The sequence below is a fragment of the Musca domestica genome, unplaced genomic scaffold, assembly GCF_030504385.1.
Source record: "Musca domestica strain aabys unplaced genomic scaffold, Musca_domestica.polishedcontigs.V.1.1 72, whole genome shotgun sequence".
Lineage (NCBI taxonomy): Eukaryota > Metazoa > Arthropoda > Insecta > Diptera > Muscidae > Musca > Musca domestica.
Genome location: NW_026712388.1, coordinates 327,718 through 348,893, shown reverse-complemented (window position 1 = coordinate 348,893; position 21,176 = coordinate 327,718). Strand labels below are relative to the sequence as shown.

Sequence of the window (21,176 nt, the reverse complement as noted above, 5' to 3'; positions counted from 1 at the left end):
TTCACACTTATTTATTTTGCTGAAAATATTTGTTTCATTTCCCTTTTGGTAGAATTAAGAAGGTTACGTGGGTTTTTGTTCAGTTAAATTTGACTAGATAATGCAGAGTTGTATACGCTTATTTAAAATGAGGTTACCCTCTTAATTCTAATTGAAGGTATAATTCTTAATTAAATTGGTATAAGTTCGCCACATCTGGAATTTAAGTCTTTCATACTTTTTTATAGGAACGGTCCCTGCCGGGCATTCTGATGAACTTTACACCATGGCTCAGGTTAAAAACTTTTTGAACGCTTTCCTCCAAGTAAAAATAAATGCAACCTATATTTAATAACGTTTAAATTGTTTCTTAAATTTATCATAATGGTAATCGTCTGTGGCTCGCTTAACCCCGTTAACACCCACTTGATTATTGGGATTTACATGACCCTCTTCGGCAGCTTTTCTTTGATGGAAACGTCTCTTTTGGGCATCATTGTTCTCCTCAATATTAACTAGAAATGCAAAAAAAAAAACGCACTTTAAAATATACAACACCAGTAATCAAAATACAATCGCACATACATCTATTGTGCTGCATAAAATTAACTGCCATATTGGTTGGCACAAACTGTGACGGGCCATCCTTTTTGTTCTTTTGATCTTGCAGGAGCTTCTGTTTTGCTTCCTCAGTTGCTTCGATATTTTTAATTTTTGCATCGATGCCTAAATCCACCTCGGGTATGCCATTTAACATTTGATTGGATAACATTTCTTCGGAACGATGTGAAGATGATTGTCGCAAATGATCAGGTAAGGCATAGAGAGCAGCCTCTTCTGGTGTTAAATATTTCTGGGCATCTGTTGCTGTTTCATTTTCTGTTGTGGCCTGCGCAAGACCTTTACGTTTTTGTAACTCCTGTTCAATGTATTTCATCATTTCCTCGTCTTCATCACGTTTATTGGTTTCGGCAGAGAATTTCGTACCAATCCCCACATCGTAGGCATCCTCTTCAGCCTCTTTGAGGCTACTCGATTTCAAAGCATGCATATTCACCAGACCACCGGTCTTGACATTGAAGGGATCTTTTATGGTGATTTCCTCCTCTGGGGCCAATTTTTTGCCCAATGCTAGGCCAATGACGCTGACGCCATGTGGACGTTCGCGTAGCTTCTGTCTTTCCTTGATGTCGGCCAACGGGACCCTACAAATGATATTTATTTATAAGACATCACAATAAGAGTACGGCTTTATCTACTCACGGTTCCTCTTCGGGCTCGTCATCGGAATTTCTTCTCTGTCTCAGATTTTTACGTTGTTTCTTTTTAAAAACAACTTTTTCCTCCTTTACCTCTTGATTTGCTTCGTTTTCCAGCATTTTCCAACACACAAACAAACGGAACGACTTAGCTTTTGATCAAGTAAAACACTGAAAACGCGTAATGCCCGATAAAAAAAAGTTTACGAATGCGGGGAGAAAAACAAAAAGAAAAAAATGAAATCAGCTGGAAATTCATTGAAAACGAACACCGGAACTAGTTGAGTGTATGTTCTCTGCCGGCAAGATGCCACAGTTGTTTCTTCAAAAGTATTGCCAACCAACCAACAATCAGCCCTCGTCAACCATTTGGTTATCGATATTTCACTGTGCAGCGCCGTTAGCAATTTTAGTTATCGGTGATCTTAGTTCGTTGCGTCGTGGTCGTATTAATTGTGCGTGTTCTAATGCTATGTTCTCATTACACTTTCAATCACGTTGTTCGCTCTCAGAATTAGGTACACGAATTAACCCGTTCATACGGCACGATTCGTAATTCATAGTAAAATAATTCCTTTTTTCACAAATTTTGTTTGTTGATTTGAATGGGAATTTATACAAAAATACATGAAATTCTCACTAATATGAATAGAAGAAATTATTGTTTTTCTTCCAAAGAATAATTATATCATTAATTTTACATTTTTTATTCATGTTTTCAAGTTTTTGTGTAAATATTGACATTTTGAACATATTTTTGTATTTTTTTAATTTTAAATTCTGCTGGAGAGACACTTGTCAAAAATTTTTTTCTGCCGATACAAACATTTTGAAAATATTGCTCTTTTGTTTGCGGTTTTCTGTGGAAATTTCAACTCGTGGACAAAATGCGTACCTCGAATGAAAGAGAAAACAAAATGTACTTTCGTTTGAATGTACATACGACATTCAACATTGTAGTTTTCATTCATAATTTTCAGTCTTCCCAAAAATTTTTAAAATTTCATTAAATTTTTCTAGTTTTAATTTTTAAATGTCATAATTTATTTTTTCGATAAATGCTCTCATTTGTTAGGTATGGGACATATTTTTTCGTTGTTCGGAGAGTGATTTGATTTGAACAATGTACAAATATAAGTGTTCGCTCAGGAAATTTTGTGTGAAGAATTAAGTAGTTTTTTCATAGTTAAGGGTCGAACAAAGAATAGAGAGCGAATCAAGTGTAGTGGAAACGCCACATAACCGAATTCTTGAATATTTACAGTGTTTTATGTTCTGAAAACTGTTTCGAATTATATATAAATATTACCGGATCGGTGGGAAAATGAAATTGTATACGAAAAACTATTGAAAACCTTAAAAAATTGATGTTAAAAATATTCTCTTTTCGGTTAACGGTTTTGTTGGATTTCATAGCTGGTGTTTTCTTTCGAATGTCGCCGTCAGGTATTACTCTCACGTCGTTCGTTTTCGCCAGTTCGACTTTGTTCCTTGAGAAAAAAGTGCGCCAACGGAAGTGTCAATGTCATTGTTCATCTCGCAAAGGAAACCATTCTTCCATTTCAAAGATGAAATGAAATAATATTTTCGAGAAGTGGTATTTATTTATAAACAACATATTATGACATGCGTTTTTTATTGAGAAGAGATATATAAGGAAAAATACCAACGAATTAAAAATTATAGTATTAAAAGCATTACAGAAACTATTATTTTCAATGAAATAATAGTTCAATTTCGCGTGATTACAATAAATATGATGAATTAAAACAACCAGAAAACTAACATTGATATATATGATGTGTATACACATATGCTATCCATCACCATTAACGTATTTACTTATGCGGTATTAACAATCAAATTCCTACAATTTTCCATTTTAATCTCTTTTAAACAATCATTCTACGCCATTTAAATGCAACACTGTGTTGTCGATATCTCATTGTGCTACGCCGTTTACAATGTTAGTATCGGTGATCTTAGTTCGTTGTTTCGTGGTTCCGTTCATTGCGAGTGTTTTTGACAAATTATATGAAATATACTGTGTTTTAAGTTATAAAATCTTTTGCAAAGTGTAAATAAATACTACCGAATCGGTGGGAAAATGAAATTATATACGAAAAACTATTGAAAATCTTAAAAAATTGCTGTAAAAATATTATATTTTCGGTTAACGGTTTCGTTGGATTTCATAGCTGGTGTTGTACTTTCGATTTCCGCCGTCAGGCAATACTCTCACGCCGTTCGTGAACGCCAGTTCAACTTTATTCTCTGAGAAAAAAGTGCACCAACGGAAGTGTCAATTCCATTGTTCATCATGAAAAGGTAACCTGCCCAAAAAAAAGAAACTGTTTTCCGTTTTCATGAAGTGTGTAAAAAGAAATGATTATTTTCGGGAAGTGTAATAAAAACATATTAAACTATGGCCGTTTTATGGAGACACGAAATATAAAAAAGCATAATAACGATAAATAACCATAGACATTAAAAGATTTCCAAAGTTATTAATCCCAATAAAATATTTTTTTACATTCGAGTGATTACAATAAGTACCTAATTGCAATACATTGCATTAAAAGTAACAGAAAAAATCAAAAAATTAATAGCAAACAACTACTTAAACTATTGAAGTAGCCTTCTCTCAACACCACTGCCATACATCTCAGTTATCGATAAATATGTGAACGACATATTTAGTACTCAGTTATCGTTCTTTCGGTCCCGGTCGCGTCATTTTGTGCTCTTGTCTTTCTAACAAGTTTTCGTAAAAAATTGTGCCTTCTAAGTCATATAAAATATTGAAAAGTGTCAATAAACATTTATGGAATAGTGAATATATAAAATTCAGTAAAATAACTAATGAAAAACCTAGTAAAATCCCCCGAAAATATTGTCTCGAATAACGGTTTCATTAACTTCACTGCCGGTTACGTTTTCTCTCGTCGCAGTCGGAGTTTATAACAGACGTTTAAAGTTTTTACTTTCGACTTTGTTTTTAGTGAAAAAAGCGCGCGCAATATTGTTTGCACGGGAAATTGTGATATTTTAATGCAAAAAAATGCTAAATAAATAATAATAAATACTACGTTAATTTCGGCAAATAATAAAACTACATCAAACATTATTTTGTTAGTCATAATTTGTACGAATAAATTTGCAAAGAAATCTATTAAATTAAATTTAATACAAATTGACAATGGAAGAACATTCAAATAAGAATTTACGTATAGAACATTTCGTTGTGTTGGTCGGATACTAATAGGAATTTCGTGTTTTATATTTATCGTACATCAACGGGTTTTTAATGAAATTTCGAAGTTCGTTAGTTTACGTGAAAAATTGTGGTTCTTAGAATCGATGTTTAAACCCTTAAATTATTGTGTTCTTTGTTAAATAAGCTTCTTAAAATACGCGTGCTTTTCAAAATGCTGTTAAATAATATTGTTGATTCAAAATCAAATTAATGTGGTTCATTAAATTCTGAGAAGTGTTTCATACAAAACTTTTTATTCCATAAAAGTGATTTTAAACGAACGCGATAAACAGTGTCGTCAAAGATCAATGTCAGCGGAAGCGGATTCAAGTCAAAACGTAAATTTATGTGTAAGTTGTCCGTCCTTTCAATTATATCAATATTAAAGTGGTTTTCAAATGGTTTGCTGCAAGAACCTGCAAAAATCTACTAGTTTTGCATTCTTTTTCCAATATCATAAAGGGAAATTTGGTTTTGGTAGTAAAAACTTGAATATTCTTGCAGTTCTGGAACAGGCCAATAATATTAGAAGAAATTTTTTTAACTTTTTCTGATCCTGCAGTTTTTTTTCGGTATCAGAAAGGAAAAATCGGTAATCGTGGTAACATTTTTACATTCTTACAAATTCTAGACAATCTAGTGTGTTCCATAATCTGCAACATATTCGAAAAAATGGCTGGTGCGACTTTAAGCCTATATTAGGAAATTACTCCCTGACACCTTCATTTGAGCTCGATCTGAACCCCATGCCGTTTTTAGTTTCTGTACAGTGAACCCGTTAATCTGCAAGCATCCTAAATTCGAGCGATACATTTTCAGAGAATTAGAAAAGGCTATATGTCTAGAATTCTATTTGCTGGAAATAGCCACCGAGACTTTTCTTTTTTTTATAAAGTGAACGCTTTTATATGCAATTTCCTTTAAGAATTCGAAAAATCCTCAAGTCTTTGGACCATCTATAAATGCTTTCCTCATATTTGGAAAGGATTCTCAGACAAATTTTAATCTGAGATGGATCTTCACTCAGCTTCATTTTTAGTTTCGGTACAGTGGTTCAATTTATCTGTAATTTCCGTAACTTCTCTTAGGTTAGCTAATAATTTTTCAGAAAATGTCTGTTTTTGCGTATTAACATCTATCTGCATTTAGAAAGGGCTCAGCGTGACCTTAATTTTAGCTCGGTGTGAACCTCGTTTCATTTTTGCTTTTGTGAAGTGAATACTTTTATCTCTAATTTTCCTAAGTTTAAGCGGAAAAAATTGGAATTGGAAAATGTCTAAGTCCGAATTTATAATTGAATATTATATTAAGATCCTCTCAAAATCGAGTTGTTTATTTGAAACGATTTAAATTTAACTAACCAACGTTTGATTTACCACAACACCTGGTTATAGGTGTTTGTTTCTATGGCCGTAATACAATATTTTAAAATTTCAATACAGGCCAAGCTTTTGGTGATACTTTTGTGTCTCCAAAATCTACGCATTTCAAAGATTTGTTTTGACAATATATTCTCCTTCAGCCTTAACCTTACTTAAAACCTTTTAATACCATTGTATATCTACTTTGGGTTTTTCGTTGATACTTCAGCGCTTTCATTTAATTCCGCCGACCATATTTCTGTCCCTGAACTGGTGGCAAAACGATCTTAACTCGGACTAACGTTCATGACCCTTACAATCCGATACACATTCCAAAGAATTTGTTCCCGCCAACTATTCCCACAGCATTGCAGTCTGGTTCTGAGAGCATGAAATAAACTTGCACCGTTTTCGTCACCAGGCATCGAATTCCCTTCAAAATTATGGAGTTATCATAGCACTCTGTCAGCAAACATTTGCCACACGGCTCAAGCTCTGGGATGTATGTCAATCACATTATTTTCCGGTTTCTCCTAGAGGAGAAGGAGATTTTTGCTACCGCCAAATTTTATTTAGTTGGATGCCTTAACTACTTTTTACAATATACCGAGTTCTTACGATTTCTTCACGGTTCAAGATTCGAACTTGCGGTCTACTAAACTAATTTGCATATAAACAAATATACATGGGATCTTATCGGCTCAAGATTTACATATTGCTGTTTTAATAAATGGAGGCTTCCGAAAAAGTATTTAAAATCGATGAAACAATGTTTAAAATCGACGACAAAACGCAACGTGCGTAATATTTATATTTTTTATTTTCGTTTTTCAAAGTAAATCTCCGACTTGGAATATAAATAAATAAATAATGATGCCAGACTTGAAAAATCTGCAGCGTCCTTCCCAAAACAAAAATATGGAGAAATAAGTATACATTGCCTTAGGATTATGTCCATTTATTATTTTTCTATACATGTGTATTCATAAAAAACAATTATTATCTCAAAAAATGTAGTCCTGTCCTTAGTCAAGTCCATAAAGTTGTTTGCCAATATTTTCGCGGAAAATATTTTACTTTAGAATTGTGGTTATTGTGTATTGTTTGTACATTTAGTTATTTTTTAGCGAGGGATTCTGTGAGGAATTGCAGTTACTTTCCAGTTTCCATTTTACTGCCGCCGTTTACAGCTTTACGTGACTTATAGACACGTACGGTGTTATCCGAACCACCAGATACAATATATTTTGGATTTGACCAATCAATGTCCAAGACCTTATCACCATGGCCAATTAAATCGTATAGTGGAGCTTTGGGGCTAAAAAGAAATAAAAAAAATACAATTAATTAAAGCAATAAATTGTAATAAAGCTGCGTCTTGCTTTATTGATTTTTGAAATTAAAACAAAACATTATAGTATCAAGTTTTTCTTTCATCTCTTCTAAAAATACTCAATAGATTTAAATTGAAGGCTTTAAACTTACCTACGACAATCCCATAATTTATTTTGATTATCATATGATCCCGAAACAAATAGATATTCCTCTGTTGTTGACCACATAATTGTTTCGACCCATTGCTGATGACCCAAGTAGGTGTTACGAACCACCGAACCATCTGTAGTTTCAAGAAAAAATAATACAAATTATACATATTTTTTTAAAAAAAATATATTTTGTACTTACGGTTTGTTCGCGGGTCATAAAGTCTTATATTCTTATCAGCCGATGCGGTGACAATGAGATGATTCAGATTGGAATAACTAGCATCGAAAATTGACTTATTTGTAGAAATCTCTGTTTTAATACCCTCCATATTTAGATCCCAAACTTTCATTGTGTGATCCCAACTGCTTGTCAGCAGGGTGTCTTTGTCCATCCATTGGACGGCTGAAATGCATTCACGATGGCCTTGCAATGTCATGATGGGTGTCTGTAAGGGGGAAATAAAAAATGATAATAAGTTTAGCTTTTATATATACAGGGTGAGATGAAAAAACTGCAATCAATTTCAGACTGCTGTCATTTCTAAGCCACTCGTCCGACAGCTGTTAAAATTATTCCAGTGACAGCTCATTATATTGTTTACAAGCGTACATAAAGTTATCGTTAGAACACTCCAGTATTACATCAATATCAGCAGATATACTTCGAAAAGTAAAGAAGCGACGTGATCGAAACCCCCGTCGCAGTGGCCGAAAATGACTCGTGAGCTGAACATATCGCAATATTCCATTCGGCAAATATTGAAAAATGAACTCGGGGTAAAGCCATTGAAATTCCAAAAAAGTGCAAGAACTAACAACGCAACTGAAAGAAAATAGACTCAAAAGAGCTAAAGAGTTGCTTCCTCTTGGTCGAAAGTGGTGAACTGCCGAATTTGGTTTTCTCCGATGAGAAAACATTCGTTGTCCAACAGTTTGCAAACAAACAAAATGATCGTGTCTACTTGCCAAAGAGGTCAGATGAAAATGTGCACCTTTGGTTGTCCACCAGAACTCAAGCGCCGGCCATGGTGATGGTGTGGCCGCCATAACAGCCGTCGGTCGCTCTACGCTCGTATTAATCGACCGTGGCATCACAATAAATGCCAAATAAATCCGGATACCAATCGGTTGGACTAGTGTGTGTGGAGTATTTTGAAAGTAAGGTTGGCACTAAAAAATACCAAAGCGTCGATCACCTCAAGCAAGCAAAAAAAAATTTAAAAAGAGTGTAAAAAATATGACTTTCGACTTTGTTGCAGTTTTTTTCTGCTCAAAATTATAGCAAAATAGATAGGGGAAAGTGGCAAAGAACTTCAATTTATCTGAAATTTTAGTCATGAAAGAACCGGTACCAATATTGAATATATTTTGCTTACATCCAACAATTTTGAAAAATATATTAAAAGGGCACGCGGCACAAATCATAAATTTATGTTTATACTTAAACCTCCACCTCAATATGAAGGAAACATTGAATTTGTCATTCACCTCGGACCTCACATTATATTGAATCTATCACCGCTGGAGCTTCTAATCTCGTTTTAAACAACATTTGCAATTAACTAAAAAATAGGTATTTTTTAGCGGGGCCACGCCAAACTATTAAGTATTTTCACTGGTTTCACTTATTTATTCATGTATAGGTGACTTCGAATTTCAGGAATTTTGATAAACATTGCTAGGAGCCTTAAATACCCTAAAACCAAGCGAAACATTTCTGTAAAGGCTTTGTTAAAACCCTGACTACATTTTGATGTTATGTTGTGAGACAATCTTCCCCTCCCACCCTCTTCCATTTTACTATAAAACCTTTACATACCCTTGTAGAACCACCTTCCAGCTTCGCCTTTTTCGTTGATCCCTCTGCGCTTTCATTAATTTCCGCCGACCATATTTTCAACATTGTGTCCCAAGACCCAGTGGCAAATCGATCTTTAGTCGGACTAACATCAACACAATCAATGCCACGTTCATGGCCCTTACAAACCGATACACATTCCACGGAATTTGTTTCCACCATCCATTCCCACAGCATGGCGGTCTGATCCTGAGAGCATGAAATAAATTTGCCCCGCTCTTCGTCAAGTGACACCCAAGACACAGCTTTTATAGGCATCGAATGACCGGGTATTGTAAGAACATGTTTTCCCTTGATGGTCCAAATGTTGATGGTGTTATCATAGCAGCCTGTCAGCACCCATTTGCCACATGTCTTCACAGCCGATACCCAATCATCGTGTAGCAAACAATCTTGTGGTTCAGGTGCTGGAAATCTCTCGACGTATTCAATTTCAATGGCGTCTTCAAAGGAAATGGCTTTTTCGCGCAAATGATCACAAAGTCTCCCTCTCAAATATTCATCGAATACCAAAAAATCAAATTCCACCGTACGATGGCTGTCATCTGTGGAGGTTTGTTCCAGCAATGTATTGACAAAGGTATTCAGCTCGGTGGTGGCCACTGTGGCATCAATGGAATAGGGAACATCGGGTACACCATATCTGTGGCAAAAATCACATTTAATATCATCCAAAACCCATCATCATGTCTTATACTTACTGTTCCTGTTTTGTTTTCAAATGCACCTGAACTTGTCCCTCTCCGTTCTCGGCTTCCATCTTTTTGTTTCTTAATTTATTTACACTTATTCGAAAATTCCTCTAAAAATGTCAAGTTGGCCTTGTACTTTCCAACCAGTAGTTTACGCTTCACTTTCTTAATGTGGAGTTTTAATTTAATTTTTATGCACTTTTCCAGAAATGTTTCCAACAATCACGCCTGCCCAATGTTTTTTTTAAATCCCACATGTCATGAATTCTCGAGTTGCCATACTCCGATAGCGGCTGAGAGTAAGAGGGGAGATGCCATAATTATTTTGTGTAACAGTAGCTTAGTTAGTGAAACAAGTATCGCAGTTGGCTACAGAGGGTGTATATCATTTGATACTGTCAAAATGTGCCTTATTGAAAAATGGTTTTAGACCCTAGGTCTCTTTGAACCAAATTCGTTTCAGGACATTTGGAGTCGATCTAGGGTTTTCCGTCAGTTTGTCTGGCTTGTACGCACTATAACTCTTGAAGGGGGTATCCGATTTGAACCAAACTTTATGCATCGTAATATTATTATCAACCTTAGGTCGAGATCGGCAGTATCAGTCTGCTCTTTCTAGTGCCTCCACCACAAAAAGTCAACATTTTTAAAGAAGAAAGGATCATCCGATTGTGTTCACAAATTGCAACCCCTAATTATACCCTACACCACAAGGTGGTCAGGGTATTATGTCTTTGTGCATTTGTTTGTAACAGGCAAAAGGAAACGAGATAGACCCATAGTTCCTTTTGATGATCTGCATAGAATCACATTCTGAGTCGATTTATGCATGTCCGTCCGTCCGTCTGTCCGTCCGTCCGTCCGTCTGTCCATGTATTTTTGTAAACAAAGTACAGGTCGCATTTATTGCCCGATCCAGATGAAATTTTGCACAGATCATTTGTTTGGCCCAAGGACGAACCCTATTGAGATAATCGGTCAAAATTTAGATATAGCTCCCATATATATCTTCGTCCGATTTGCCTTTTATTGTGCACCAAACGTGTAATATCAGCCCGAATTGTATGGAATTTTGCACATACAACCAAATTAGGCCTGAAAATATGTATGCCAAATTTGATCGAAATCGGTTCAGATATAGCTATAGCTCCCATATATATTGTTCATCCGATTTGTTATTTTTGTCCACCGCTGCCGTAATATGCACTCAGCAACAACAATATTTAGGGAAATATATCAAATACAGCTCAGAAATACATTTGCAAAATTTTATCGACATCGGTTCAGATTTGGATATAGCTCCCATATATAACTTCGGCCGATTTACCTTTTATTGTGCACCAAACGTCTAATATTTGTCCAAATGGGATGGAATTTGGCACATACGACCGAATTGAGTCTAGAAGGTAGCATGTCAAATTTGGTGAACATCGGTTCAGATATAGCTATAGCCTCCATATATATTATTCATCCGATTTGTTATATTTGTTACCCACAACCGTAATATGCACTCCGTAACAAAGATATTCAGGGAAATATATCAAATACAGCTCAGAAATATCTTTGCCAAATTTTATCGAGATCGGTTCAGATTTGGATATAGCTCACATATATATCTTTATCCGATTTCAAATTAATTGTGCACCAAATGGGCAATACAAGTCCGAATTTAAAAGATACAAATGCTTCGGCATGTTTAGTCCTTTGAACTTTAAATTATAATTATAATCATAGCGTGTATGATTGAATTCTCCCATAAAAACTTTTAATTGTTATGTGGAGCTCTACTAAATTAGCAAAGTGGTGTAGGGTATCATAAAGTCGGCCCCGCCCGACTTTAAGACTTTCTTTACTGGTTAATATTTGTATCAGTGCTAGATAAGGTGCAAAAAAGGTCAATATCGTCCCACTCCACAAAGTACCTCCCTCACAAAGGTTAACAACGCTTATAAAATGTGAAATAAGAGTCCAGTTGTCTTCAAATTCCGCATATTCCAACGTTTCTAGGAACTTTATGTCCGGCATAAAGATGGAATACGTCGGACAACTCCTTCTGATTCCTCTCCCACAAAAGGTCAAAATTTTGGATAACCACGAAGCTCATAAAACGCGATATGGGCATTCGATTCCTTTCAAACTCGGTACATCTCAATATCCAACAGCACAAGATCTGTTGTGAAGATGAAATATATCGGAGCACTCCTTTAGTACCTTTCCACAAAGGGTTAAAATTTCAAATATTCATAAAATGTGAAATAAGCATATGATTCTTTCTAAATTTCACATATTCCAATATTTCTATTAACACAAAATCTGGCGTGAAGAACTGAAATTTGGTATGGGACATATTGGTCCTCTCCTATGGGTATCTCCCCAAAAAGGGACACAATCTACGTGTATAAAAGAGTGGTGAAATAGTCAGCGTAGGTAGGTTTTTGGAAGGCTGGGTTTTGGAAATTCGAATACTTTGTATTGAAAAAAGGAAATGAGCTAGAATTTGGAATGAGAGTCACTGATGAAATGCAGGATGGATTATCAGGACGGATTTATCAAAGGGTTTTTGAAAATTCGAACTAAAAGGCTTATAAACTTCTAAAATTATAGCATTTGGTATTAGACTGGACATATGGAGGTGGTTTCAGAAATGTGTACTTTAATTGTACGAAATGTACTGAATGGTACTAATTAGGTATTGGGTGAAGGAATGGGCCAAAATCTTCAAATTTGATATTGAGATCTCTGTTGGTATCTGGTATTAAGATATGGAGGTAGTTTTGGAAATGTGTACTATATTTGTACTAAAAGTACAAAATAGTACTAAATTTAATATTCGATGAAGGTTTAGAGCTGAAACCGTGAAATTTTATATTTCGATTACTGCTGACGACTAGGATTGAAATATGGAGGTGGTTTTGGAAATACGTATTAACAATGTGCGAAAGTACTAACCAGTAGATTGATAAAATTTTACTCAAATGTATACTATGCCTGCAGGACTTTTGGTATTGAAAATGGACTATGTAGGTCCACGTTTTGGTATAGCCTTCATATAACAGTACCTACCAATATTCGGAATTTTGATGATTTTTGCGACAATATTCATTGGAATTCTTTAAAATTTGGTATTTGATGTTCGTAAGGAGATTGTGTGTGCAGGTTAACGTTTTCGTATGGCCCCTATATAACGATACTTCCCGATGTTATTCACCGGAATTGTTTCAAATTTGGTACTTGATGTTCGTAATGGATGCTACAAACTATGGAAGAAGATTGTCTGTGCAGGTCCACGTCTTCGTATAGCCCCATATAGAGGTACCCCCCGATATTCGGTATTTTGATGATTTTAGCGACATTATTCACCGGAATTGTTTCAAATTTGATATTTGAAGTTCGTAATGGATACTACAGCCTAAGACAGAAAATTGTCTGTGCAGGTCCACGTCTTCGTATAGCCCCTATATAACAGTACCTCCCTATATTCGGTATTTTGATGGTTTTAGCTACATTATTCACCGATTTTTAAAAGTTTTGTATTTGAATATTGTAATGGCTTATGACAAAAGTTACCTTGCAGGTCCACGTCGTCGTATAGACCCTAATATACGGCTACATTCGGTATTTTTAAGATTTTAACAGAATTTTTAACGAAGTTTATTTTTTTGAAAATTGCCAAATTTTTACCAAATGGTGGAGGGTATATTAAGTTTGTCCCGGCCGAACTTACAGCTTTTTTACTTGTTTTTTTTTTCTTTTTGTAAATTTCAGGCCTTTATGCACGAATTTCAAAAACTTTTGTCTTATGTTGCAATTCTTCTAATTAATTTTCACCAAAAATTTCAAGATTCTACCTTCTGCTGTTTCGTCTGGGCTTTGCTACTCCCCAAATGTCTTGAAACGGAACCAAAGACACCTTGATACCCGTTATTTTGATGAAACACATTTTGGTCTTATCAAATGGTAAATACCCTCTGTAGCCACAGGGCTTCGGGGCATTCAAGGACTTTTAACATTTTATTTTTGCTCCGGCTTCGTCTAATATTCCTACAGTCGATATGTTTTCACTGGCATCGACGAAAAATTAAATTAAATAGACAAAATCCTCTAAATTACAATGACACTTGAGAAGACATTCAAAACTAATAATTCCTATTTTGGGTTGGCACTCAAAAGTTATCTTCAAGTTAACCTTCTTCACAACACTTGGCTAAAGTTGTTGTCCATCGGCAGACCAATCGTCAGACGGAGAAACAACTAAGACCGATGAACAGACATGGACGAACAGGCACACAGTCAACAACAAATTAAATGAATCCCCCACTTGATGATGGCCACTTAACCTCCAACCAAATGAAGAAAATAAAAAAGTAGTGGTTGAAGTGGTTTTAGATACAGCATTGAAGACAAAAAAAACTATAACTGGAAATTGCCAAAGCAATTCGGAAATAATGCATATTGTACATAATTCGTACTCCGGTTGTGCCGTTGAAGATGATGCTACTCTTCTGTATTTAGTTGCTGCGGCTGTTGTTGGTTAATAATTTTTAATTGAATTATTTTTTTTTACGAATTTTACGTAATTTTACCTGGCCATGTCTACATTGATCGAACAACAAACAGTCAGTCCCAGGGAAATATGCTCATTCATTCTCCCCAAAAAGGAGGTTAACTGACCATCACAACACCAATTGAAGTGACCGAATCACGATCACATTTGCTAACGCATATGTTGCATTGTTGGAGAGTGAGTATGAGTTTGAATGCGCTGAGTTGTATCTTCTCTTGAATAACTCAAGAGATTGATGACAGAGATTGTTTGAGTTTTAAAATTTGTGGAGTTTTGCTCAAATTTACTATGTTGGGCTATTAAAAGTTTGATATCTTCTTTTAATCTGACCTTTGATTTAATTGTTAATTAACTTATCTTCTTACACAAAATTGTTTTAATTTTAATGAAATTTTTCAATTAATTATCGTTTTATTACTCAGTACCACAATGTTGTGAGGATAATATGAAGATGCTAGCATAAAACTTGTGCATTGAGTGCCTCGTCGTTTTAATCCCATATCTTTGACAATATTGGGTACTAGAGTCAGACTATACGTTTGCGAATTGGGGCGGAAACCTTAAGAAGCATTATATCTGTACTTACCAATATTCCGTATTCTGATGATTGTAACCACATTTCTTAACTGCATTGTTTAAAATTTGGTATTTAGAGATTGAAAAAGGTTGTATCTCCTGCAGCATAACATTTTCTATACAAGTTTACGTTTTTATACCCTCCACCATACTATGGAGGGTATATTAACTTTGTCATTCCGTTTTTAACTCCTCGAAATACTCATGTCAGACCCAACAAAGTATATATATTCTTGATCAGCGTAAAATTCTAAGTCGATTTGGTGATGTCCGTCTGTCTGTCCGTCCGTCTGTCTGTCCGTCTGTCTGTCCGTCTGTCTGCCTGTTGTAATCACGCTATCTTTCGAACGAATTGAGATACAAGGCTAAAATTTTGCACACAGGTTTATTTTTTCAGTAGGCAGGTTAAGATCGTAAATGGGCCATGTAGGTCCACGTTTTCATATAGCCCTCATATAACGGTACCTCCCGATATTCGGTATTTCGATGATTTTAGCGACATTATTCACCGGAATAATTTCAAATTTAGTATTTGAAGTTCGAAAAAAGCACCCATGTAACTGTTCCTCCCGATATTTGGTATTTTGATGGTTTTAGCGACATTATTAATCGGAATTGCTTCAAATTTGGTATTTGAAGTTCGCAATGGATACTACAGCCTAAGACAGAAAATTGTCTGTGCAGGTCCACGCCTTCGTATAGCCCCCATATAACAGTACCTCCCTATATTCGGTATTTTGGTGATTTTAGCGACATTATTCACCGGAATTGTTTCAAATTTGGTATTTGAAGTTCGAAAAAAGCACCCATGTAACTGTTCCTCCCGATATTTGGTATTTTGATGATTTTAGCGACATTATTAATCGGAATTGCTTCAAATTTGGTATTTGAAGTTCGCAATGGATACTACAGCCTAAGACAGAAAATTGTCTGTGCAGGTCCACGCCTTCGTATAGCCCCCATATAACAGTACCTCCCTATATTCGGTATTTTGGTGATTTTAGCGACATTATTCACCAATTTTTTTTCAAATTACGCATTTAGAGTTCGTAATGGAAACTCCAGTCTGTGACAGAAAATTGTCTATGCAGGTCCAGGTTTTCGTATAGGCCCCATATACCAGTACCTCCCTATATTCGGTATTTTGACGAGTTTAGGTACAATACTCACCGAAGTTGTTTGAAATGTCGTATTTGAAGTTCGTAATGGATGCTACAGAATATGACAAAAAAATGGTATACGCAGGTTCAGGTCTTCGCACAGCTCCGATATAACGGTACCTCCCTATATTCTATACTTTGATGATTTTAGCTACATTATTCGCGTTTATTTCAAGTTCCGAATTTGAATTTGGTAATGACTCATGACAAATAATGTCTGTGTGGGTCCACTTCGTATAGGCACCAATATAACGGCAATATTCGGTTTTTTTTAAAGTTTTACCAAAGTTTTTTTCAGGATTTTATTTCCAAATTCGTTCCAAATGGTGGAGGGTATTCAAAGTTCGACCCGGCCGAACTTACTGCTTTTAACTTGTACCCGTTACATCGGTAACTTCGGATAATCAATATTTTATGGATTTTTTCCTAATTTTCTATCAGATTTGTTTAAAATTCGGTATTTGTGGTTCGTAATGGGTTCTACGTCCGGTGGCGGAACATTGTCTTTACATTGTATAGCCCCCATTTAATGTCTACTCAATATTCGGTATTTTGATGATTTTCGCCACATTTATCGCCGCAAAAGTTTGTAATTTGGAGTTTGTATTTGGTTCTACTTTCGGTTGCGGACCTCCCAATATTAGGTATTTTGATGAGTTTAGCTCCATTATTTCACTAAATTATTTCAAAATTGGTAGTTAGAGTTTGAAATGGGTTCTACCTTATTTCTATGTATTTAACACCATTTAGTACTTCTCGTATAGCGTATTTCATATATATATATATATATTGTTCATATTTCCAAAATATCATTCCAGATGTTAGCATTTTCTATGCGTTTGCAAAATATAATGGATTCAATTTTTATTAGTTATCAGTACGTTTACGGGAGGTACAGGAATGTGTGGACAAATACTCTCAATTTTCGATCCTGATCCATGTAGTACCAAAAACTTTAAACCCTATATCTCTTCTGTGTCCGTCGTCCGTCTGTCTGGCTGGCTGGTGTGGACGATAGCTCTCGAAAGGAGTATCCGATTTGAACCAAATTTGGTACATCGTAATATTATTGTCAAACTTATTTCGTGTTCGGAGATTGGCAATATTGGACCATTGCTTCTGGTACTTTCCTCACAAAGTGTCAACATTTAGAATAAAGAAACTCATATAAAATATGAAAGAATTGTGTTCAAAATTCGCATATCCCAGTATATCTTCCAATTATAGATCTTGTTTGAAAATGGAATAGATCAAACCAGTCCTTCCCAACCTCCCCCCCAAAGGGTCATAAAATACAAAATGAACCTCGGATTCTTTTCAAATTTGGCACAACCCAATATTTTGACCAACACAAGATCTGTTGTGAATATGGGATTTATTGGCCCACTCCTTCTGATAGCTCCGCTACAAGGGGTTCACATTTTTAATAGCAGGTCTGCTATTTTCTTCAAACTTTGTGTCACTCAATACTTCTATCAAAAATATCCAATGAAAATATGGGATATGTTGGTCCACACTTTCTTGTTCATCCCCCGCAAAAGTTCATGACATGTGCTGAGGGTATACATTTGTCGACAAATCCGACTTTTTAATTTTTTTTGTTAATTTCAAACTTTTATCGGCAGGTACCAGAAAAAATGAACCGATATTGTCCACATCCGGCCTCGATCTAGATTGACTAAAAATATTACGATGTAAAAATTTGGAAAATTTAGGATACTCATTTCGAGAGTTAGACAGATTATTTCGATTCCAAATGTCCTAAAACGGAGTTGAGGCTAATTTTGACCATATATATACTGTATCTATACAAAGGCTGCCGGTATTGATTTTTTGTCCAGAATATGTATCTACACTTTCATGTTTTTGGCTCCCAAACTTTCCGAAACCCCTATCTCAAATTCAGGCCCAGCGGACATTCTCCCCATTTTGGAATTCCCAAAACGAACATCATTAACTGCTGCTCTCTGCTGAAGAAAGTCTGTCATGCAAATGAAGAGTAAAAGTGATAAAACCACTGAATAAATACAAATTGATATTTTAAATGATTGTCATGTCACTGAACCATGAACAACACTTTCGGGTGTCCATCTACCCCCCCAACGTAATTAATCACAAGATTCACTTTCATTCGGTGGTTTGGTGGTGAAAGAAGGCGAAGAAGTCACCAAAACATAACCAACGTGTTTGGAATTGAAGATGAGTTTTTTGGGATTCCATTCGAATCCAGAAGACAGCGGTCAATTTGCAAAAAAAAACATGTCTATAAAATTAAGAGAAATTAATGGGAGTCGTATGTATGCTCTTTGCATAATTTTCTCTCACTCTCTGATTTTAAAGTGCCAGCCATGACAAGCAAATACAAAATCACTCAATTCCATGTTAACCAAGTTTATAAACACTGGCTCAACGTGCTTTTCGTAGACTATTAACGTGTTGAACGTGCTTAAGGTAAGATCGTGGTAACGATCAGTCTCCAATCGAAACAAAAGTGGAATATTAAAAAAAAATAATAATTAAAAAAATATATAATTTTTTTTGTGTAAATTTTAGTGATATCAAAAAAAAAGACGCTTAACAATGAAATCTTTCTTGGTGTGTGTGTCCCTCATTGCCTTGATGGCCTTGGCTACTGCTCGCCCACAACAACGTGAAGGTGCTGCCTATACCAACGAAGCCATTCGCCAGGCCCAACAGACCTTCCTCATTCCCAAGGATGCCCAAATCCAAAATGTCCAAGAAGGTATTGAGTTGGGCGCCTACGAACAGATTCCCGGCAATCAACGCATCAATCTCTTCGAAATTTTGGGCGATCAAGTCCCCTCGGAAGTCATCAATAATTTGCAATCGCAAGTCGATCAAATTGGTCGCAACTAAGACCAAGGGAGATTTTAAGCTTTCATCATTTCCCAACATCTTTCTTCCCTCATCGTCTATTTTCATTTTCCTCATTTGTTATTTAAGCGGATATCACAGATTCCTTTCATGTTGAAATTTGTTAATTTTATTTGTTGAAAAAAGATATTGTTAATAAAATAAAAAAAATAGTTTAATATAAAAAAAATTAAACAAAATACCTTTTAATTTAGAGAGAAGAAGACTCTCGTTTGCCTTTCATTTCTCTACCCAATCCTGCCCCAAGGGTCGTTTGGCAGGTCGTCGTCTATTTGTTTCCAAAACCAGATTTCATTGCCTAAAAACTCTCACTTTTCCTCCATCGTAGTGCTGCTGTCTGCTGCCAGACATGGAGGCAAATGATCATTGCCATTTCCTGTTTCTTGGCTTTCCACAGACATCTGTGAATTGTCTGGTTTTTTTTTGGATTTTTAGCTTAACCCCAATTGCCCATTTATTTGCTTCCTATTTGGCAATCGCCATCATCGTCATCATCGTCATCATCATCACCATCATGGCTGCTGTTGCAATTGGACATGTCCCGTCACTGGAGGTGAAATGTTTTGCTTTGATTGGTTACTTCGTTCGTAGTTAGAGCGTTTGCTACCTCTAATGCATATTAAATACCCCCCTTCTAGCGGCTTCTGTTCAATATTTGTGAATGAACGTCTCTTTGCCATGTGCAATTATACAATTACCATATTCACTTAGCACCGGCCGCAAAGAAGCAACCGGTTATTTTTTGTGAGTGGTGGAAAGGGGGAGGCCGAGAAGGGCAACAACTGGTATTACATCTTCCTTTATACGCCACACGAGTGGCTCTTTTGGCCGAACTACCAGCACGTATTTTTATTAATTATGTAACTTATTTTTTTTTGGTTGAAGACCATGCAGTTGGCCTCCATCACTCAAAATTTGTTGGAACAGTTGCGCGGGTCAGTTGTCTTGTTGGTTTGATATAGGGTGGCATATTTGAAATAGTGCCAAAAGGGAAACATACGCATGTCAACCCAATTTTTACACATAATGAAATGAATCCGATCGAAATAAGACTCACTAAGAATTTTTTTGGCCCAAGGACAAACCCTATTGAAATTGGAGATAATCGGTCAAAATTAAGATATAGCTTCCACATATATCTTCGACCGATTTGCCTCTTATTGTGCATCAAAAGTACAATATAAGTCCAAATTGGATGGAATTTGGTACAAACGACTGAATTGGGCCTTAGAAAAAATATGTCAAATTTGGTGGAAATCGGTTCAGATACAGCTATAGCTCCCATATATTATGTTCTTCTGATTTGTTAAATCTGTCGTCCATAATATACACTCCGTAACAACGATATTCGAAGAAATATATTAAATACAGCTCAGAAATACCTAAGCCAAATTTTATCGAAATCGGTTCAGATTTGAATATAGCTCCACTATATATATCCGTACTTGATTTCATGTTTATTTTGCACCAAATGAATACAAACGAATTCAGCCTGTAAGAAAGTGTATCAAAATTGGTTGAAAATAGGTTAAGATGTAACTATGGGTTCCATATATACAGGGTGAGATAAGAAAAACTGCATCAAAGTCAAACCCCATATTTTTACATTTTTTTTAACTTTATTGAATGAAAGCAAATAATGTCGGAAATAGCATCAAATTTTAGAATTAGTTTAGATTTGTTCGAATTGGTCATCTTTGGCACGAATTATGACCTTCAAACGGCCAATGAAACCGTCACACGCTGCCCAAATGTTGCTCTGCGGTATTTTGACCCATTTCCGGCGGAGCGCTTGTTTGCTTGACACTTTGGTATTTTTTAGTGCCAACCTTGCTTTCCAAAATACTCCAGACACAATAGTCCAACGGATTGGTGGCCATTGTGCGCTGGAAATGAAGCGAGGAACCTCATCTTGTAACCATTCTTCGGTGGGGCATGCTGAGTGCGAAGGTGCTGAGTCCTGTTGTAATGTCCAAAGTCTGCGGCAAAAATATTTGCGTGCCCAAGGCTTTAATGCACCCTCCACAATATTTTCGATATAATAGTTGGCAACTCTTTTGAGTCTATTTTCTTTCTGTTGCGCTGTAAG

General features: G+C 35.8%; 3 protein-coding genes across 3 annotated transcripts; 1 reads left to right on the top strand and 2 right to left on the bottom strand.

Moving 5' to 3' along the window:
* Positions 1-294: 294 nt before the first annotated feature.
* Positions 295-1,515, bottom strand: LOC101900827 (splicing factor C9orf78). Its single transcript, XM_005177712.4, has 3 exons — positions 1,243-1,515; positions 565-1,184; positions 295-494 (listed from the first exon to the last, which is right to left on the bottom strand). Exons 1-3 carry the CDS (start codon positions 1,356-1,358, stop codon positions 328-330), a joined length of 903 nt encoding a protein of 300 aa, XP_005177769.2. The 5' UTR covers positions 1,359-1,515; the 3' UTR covers positions 295-327.
* Positions 1,516-6,797: 5,282 nt separating this feature from the next.
* On the bottom strand, positions 6,798-10,159 carry LOC101900648 (ribosome biogenesis protein WDR12 homolog). Its single transcript, XM_005177711.4, has 5 exons — positions 9,902-10,159; positions 9,162-9,843; positions 7,542-7,788; positions 7,341-7,473; positions 6,798-7,173 (listed from the first exon to the last, which is right to left on the bottom strand). The coding sequence occupies exons 1-5, from the start codon at positions 9,958-9,960 to the stop codon at positions 7,008-7,010; spliced, it is 1,287 nt and encodes a 428-aa protein (XP_005177768.1). The 5' UTR covers positions 9,961-10,159; the 3' UTR covers positions 6,798-7,007.
* An 8,420-nt stretch (positions 10,160-18,579) lies between these two features.
* Positions 18,580-19,230, top strand: LOC101900471 (uncharacterized). Its single transcript, XM_005177710.4, has 2 exons — positions 18,580-18,643; positions 18,746-19,230. Exon 2 carries the CDS (start codon positions 18,773-18,775, stop codon positions 19,067-19,069), a length of 297 nt encoding a protein of 98 aa, XP_005177767.2. The 5' UTR covers positions 18,580-18,643; positions 18,746-18,772; the 3' UTR covers positions 19,070-19,230.
* Positions 19,231-21,176: the final 1,946 nt, after the last annotated feature.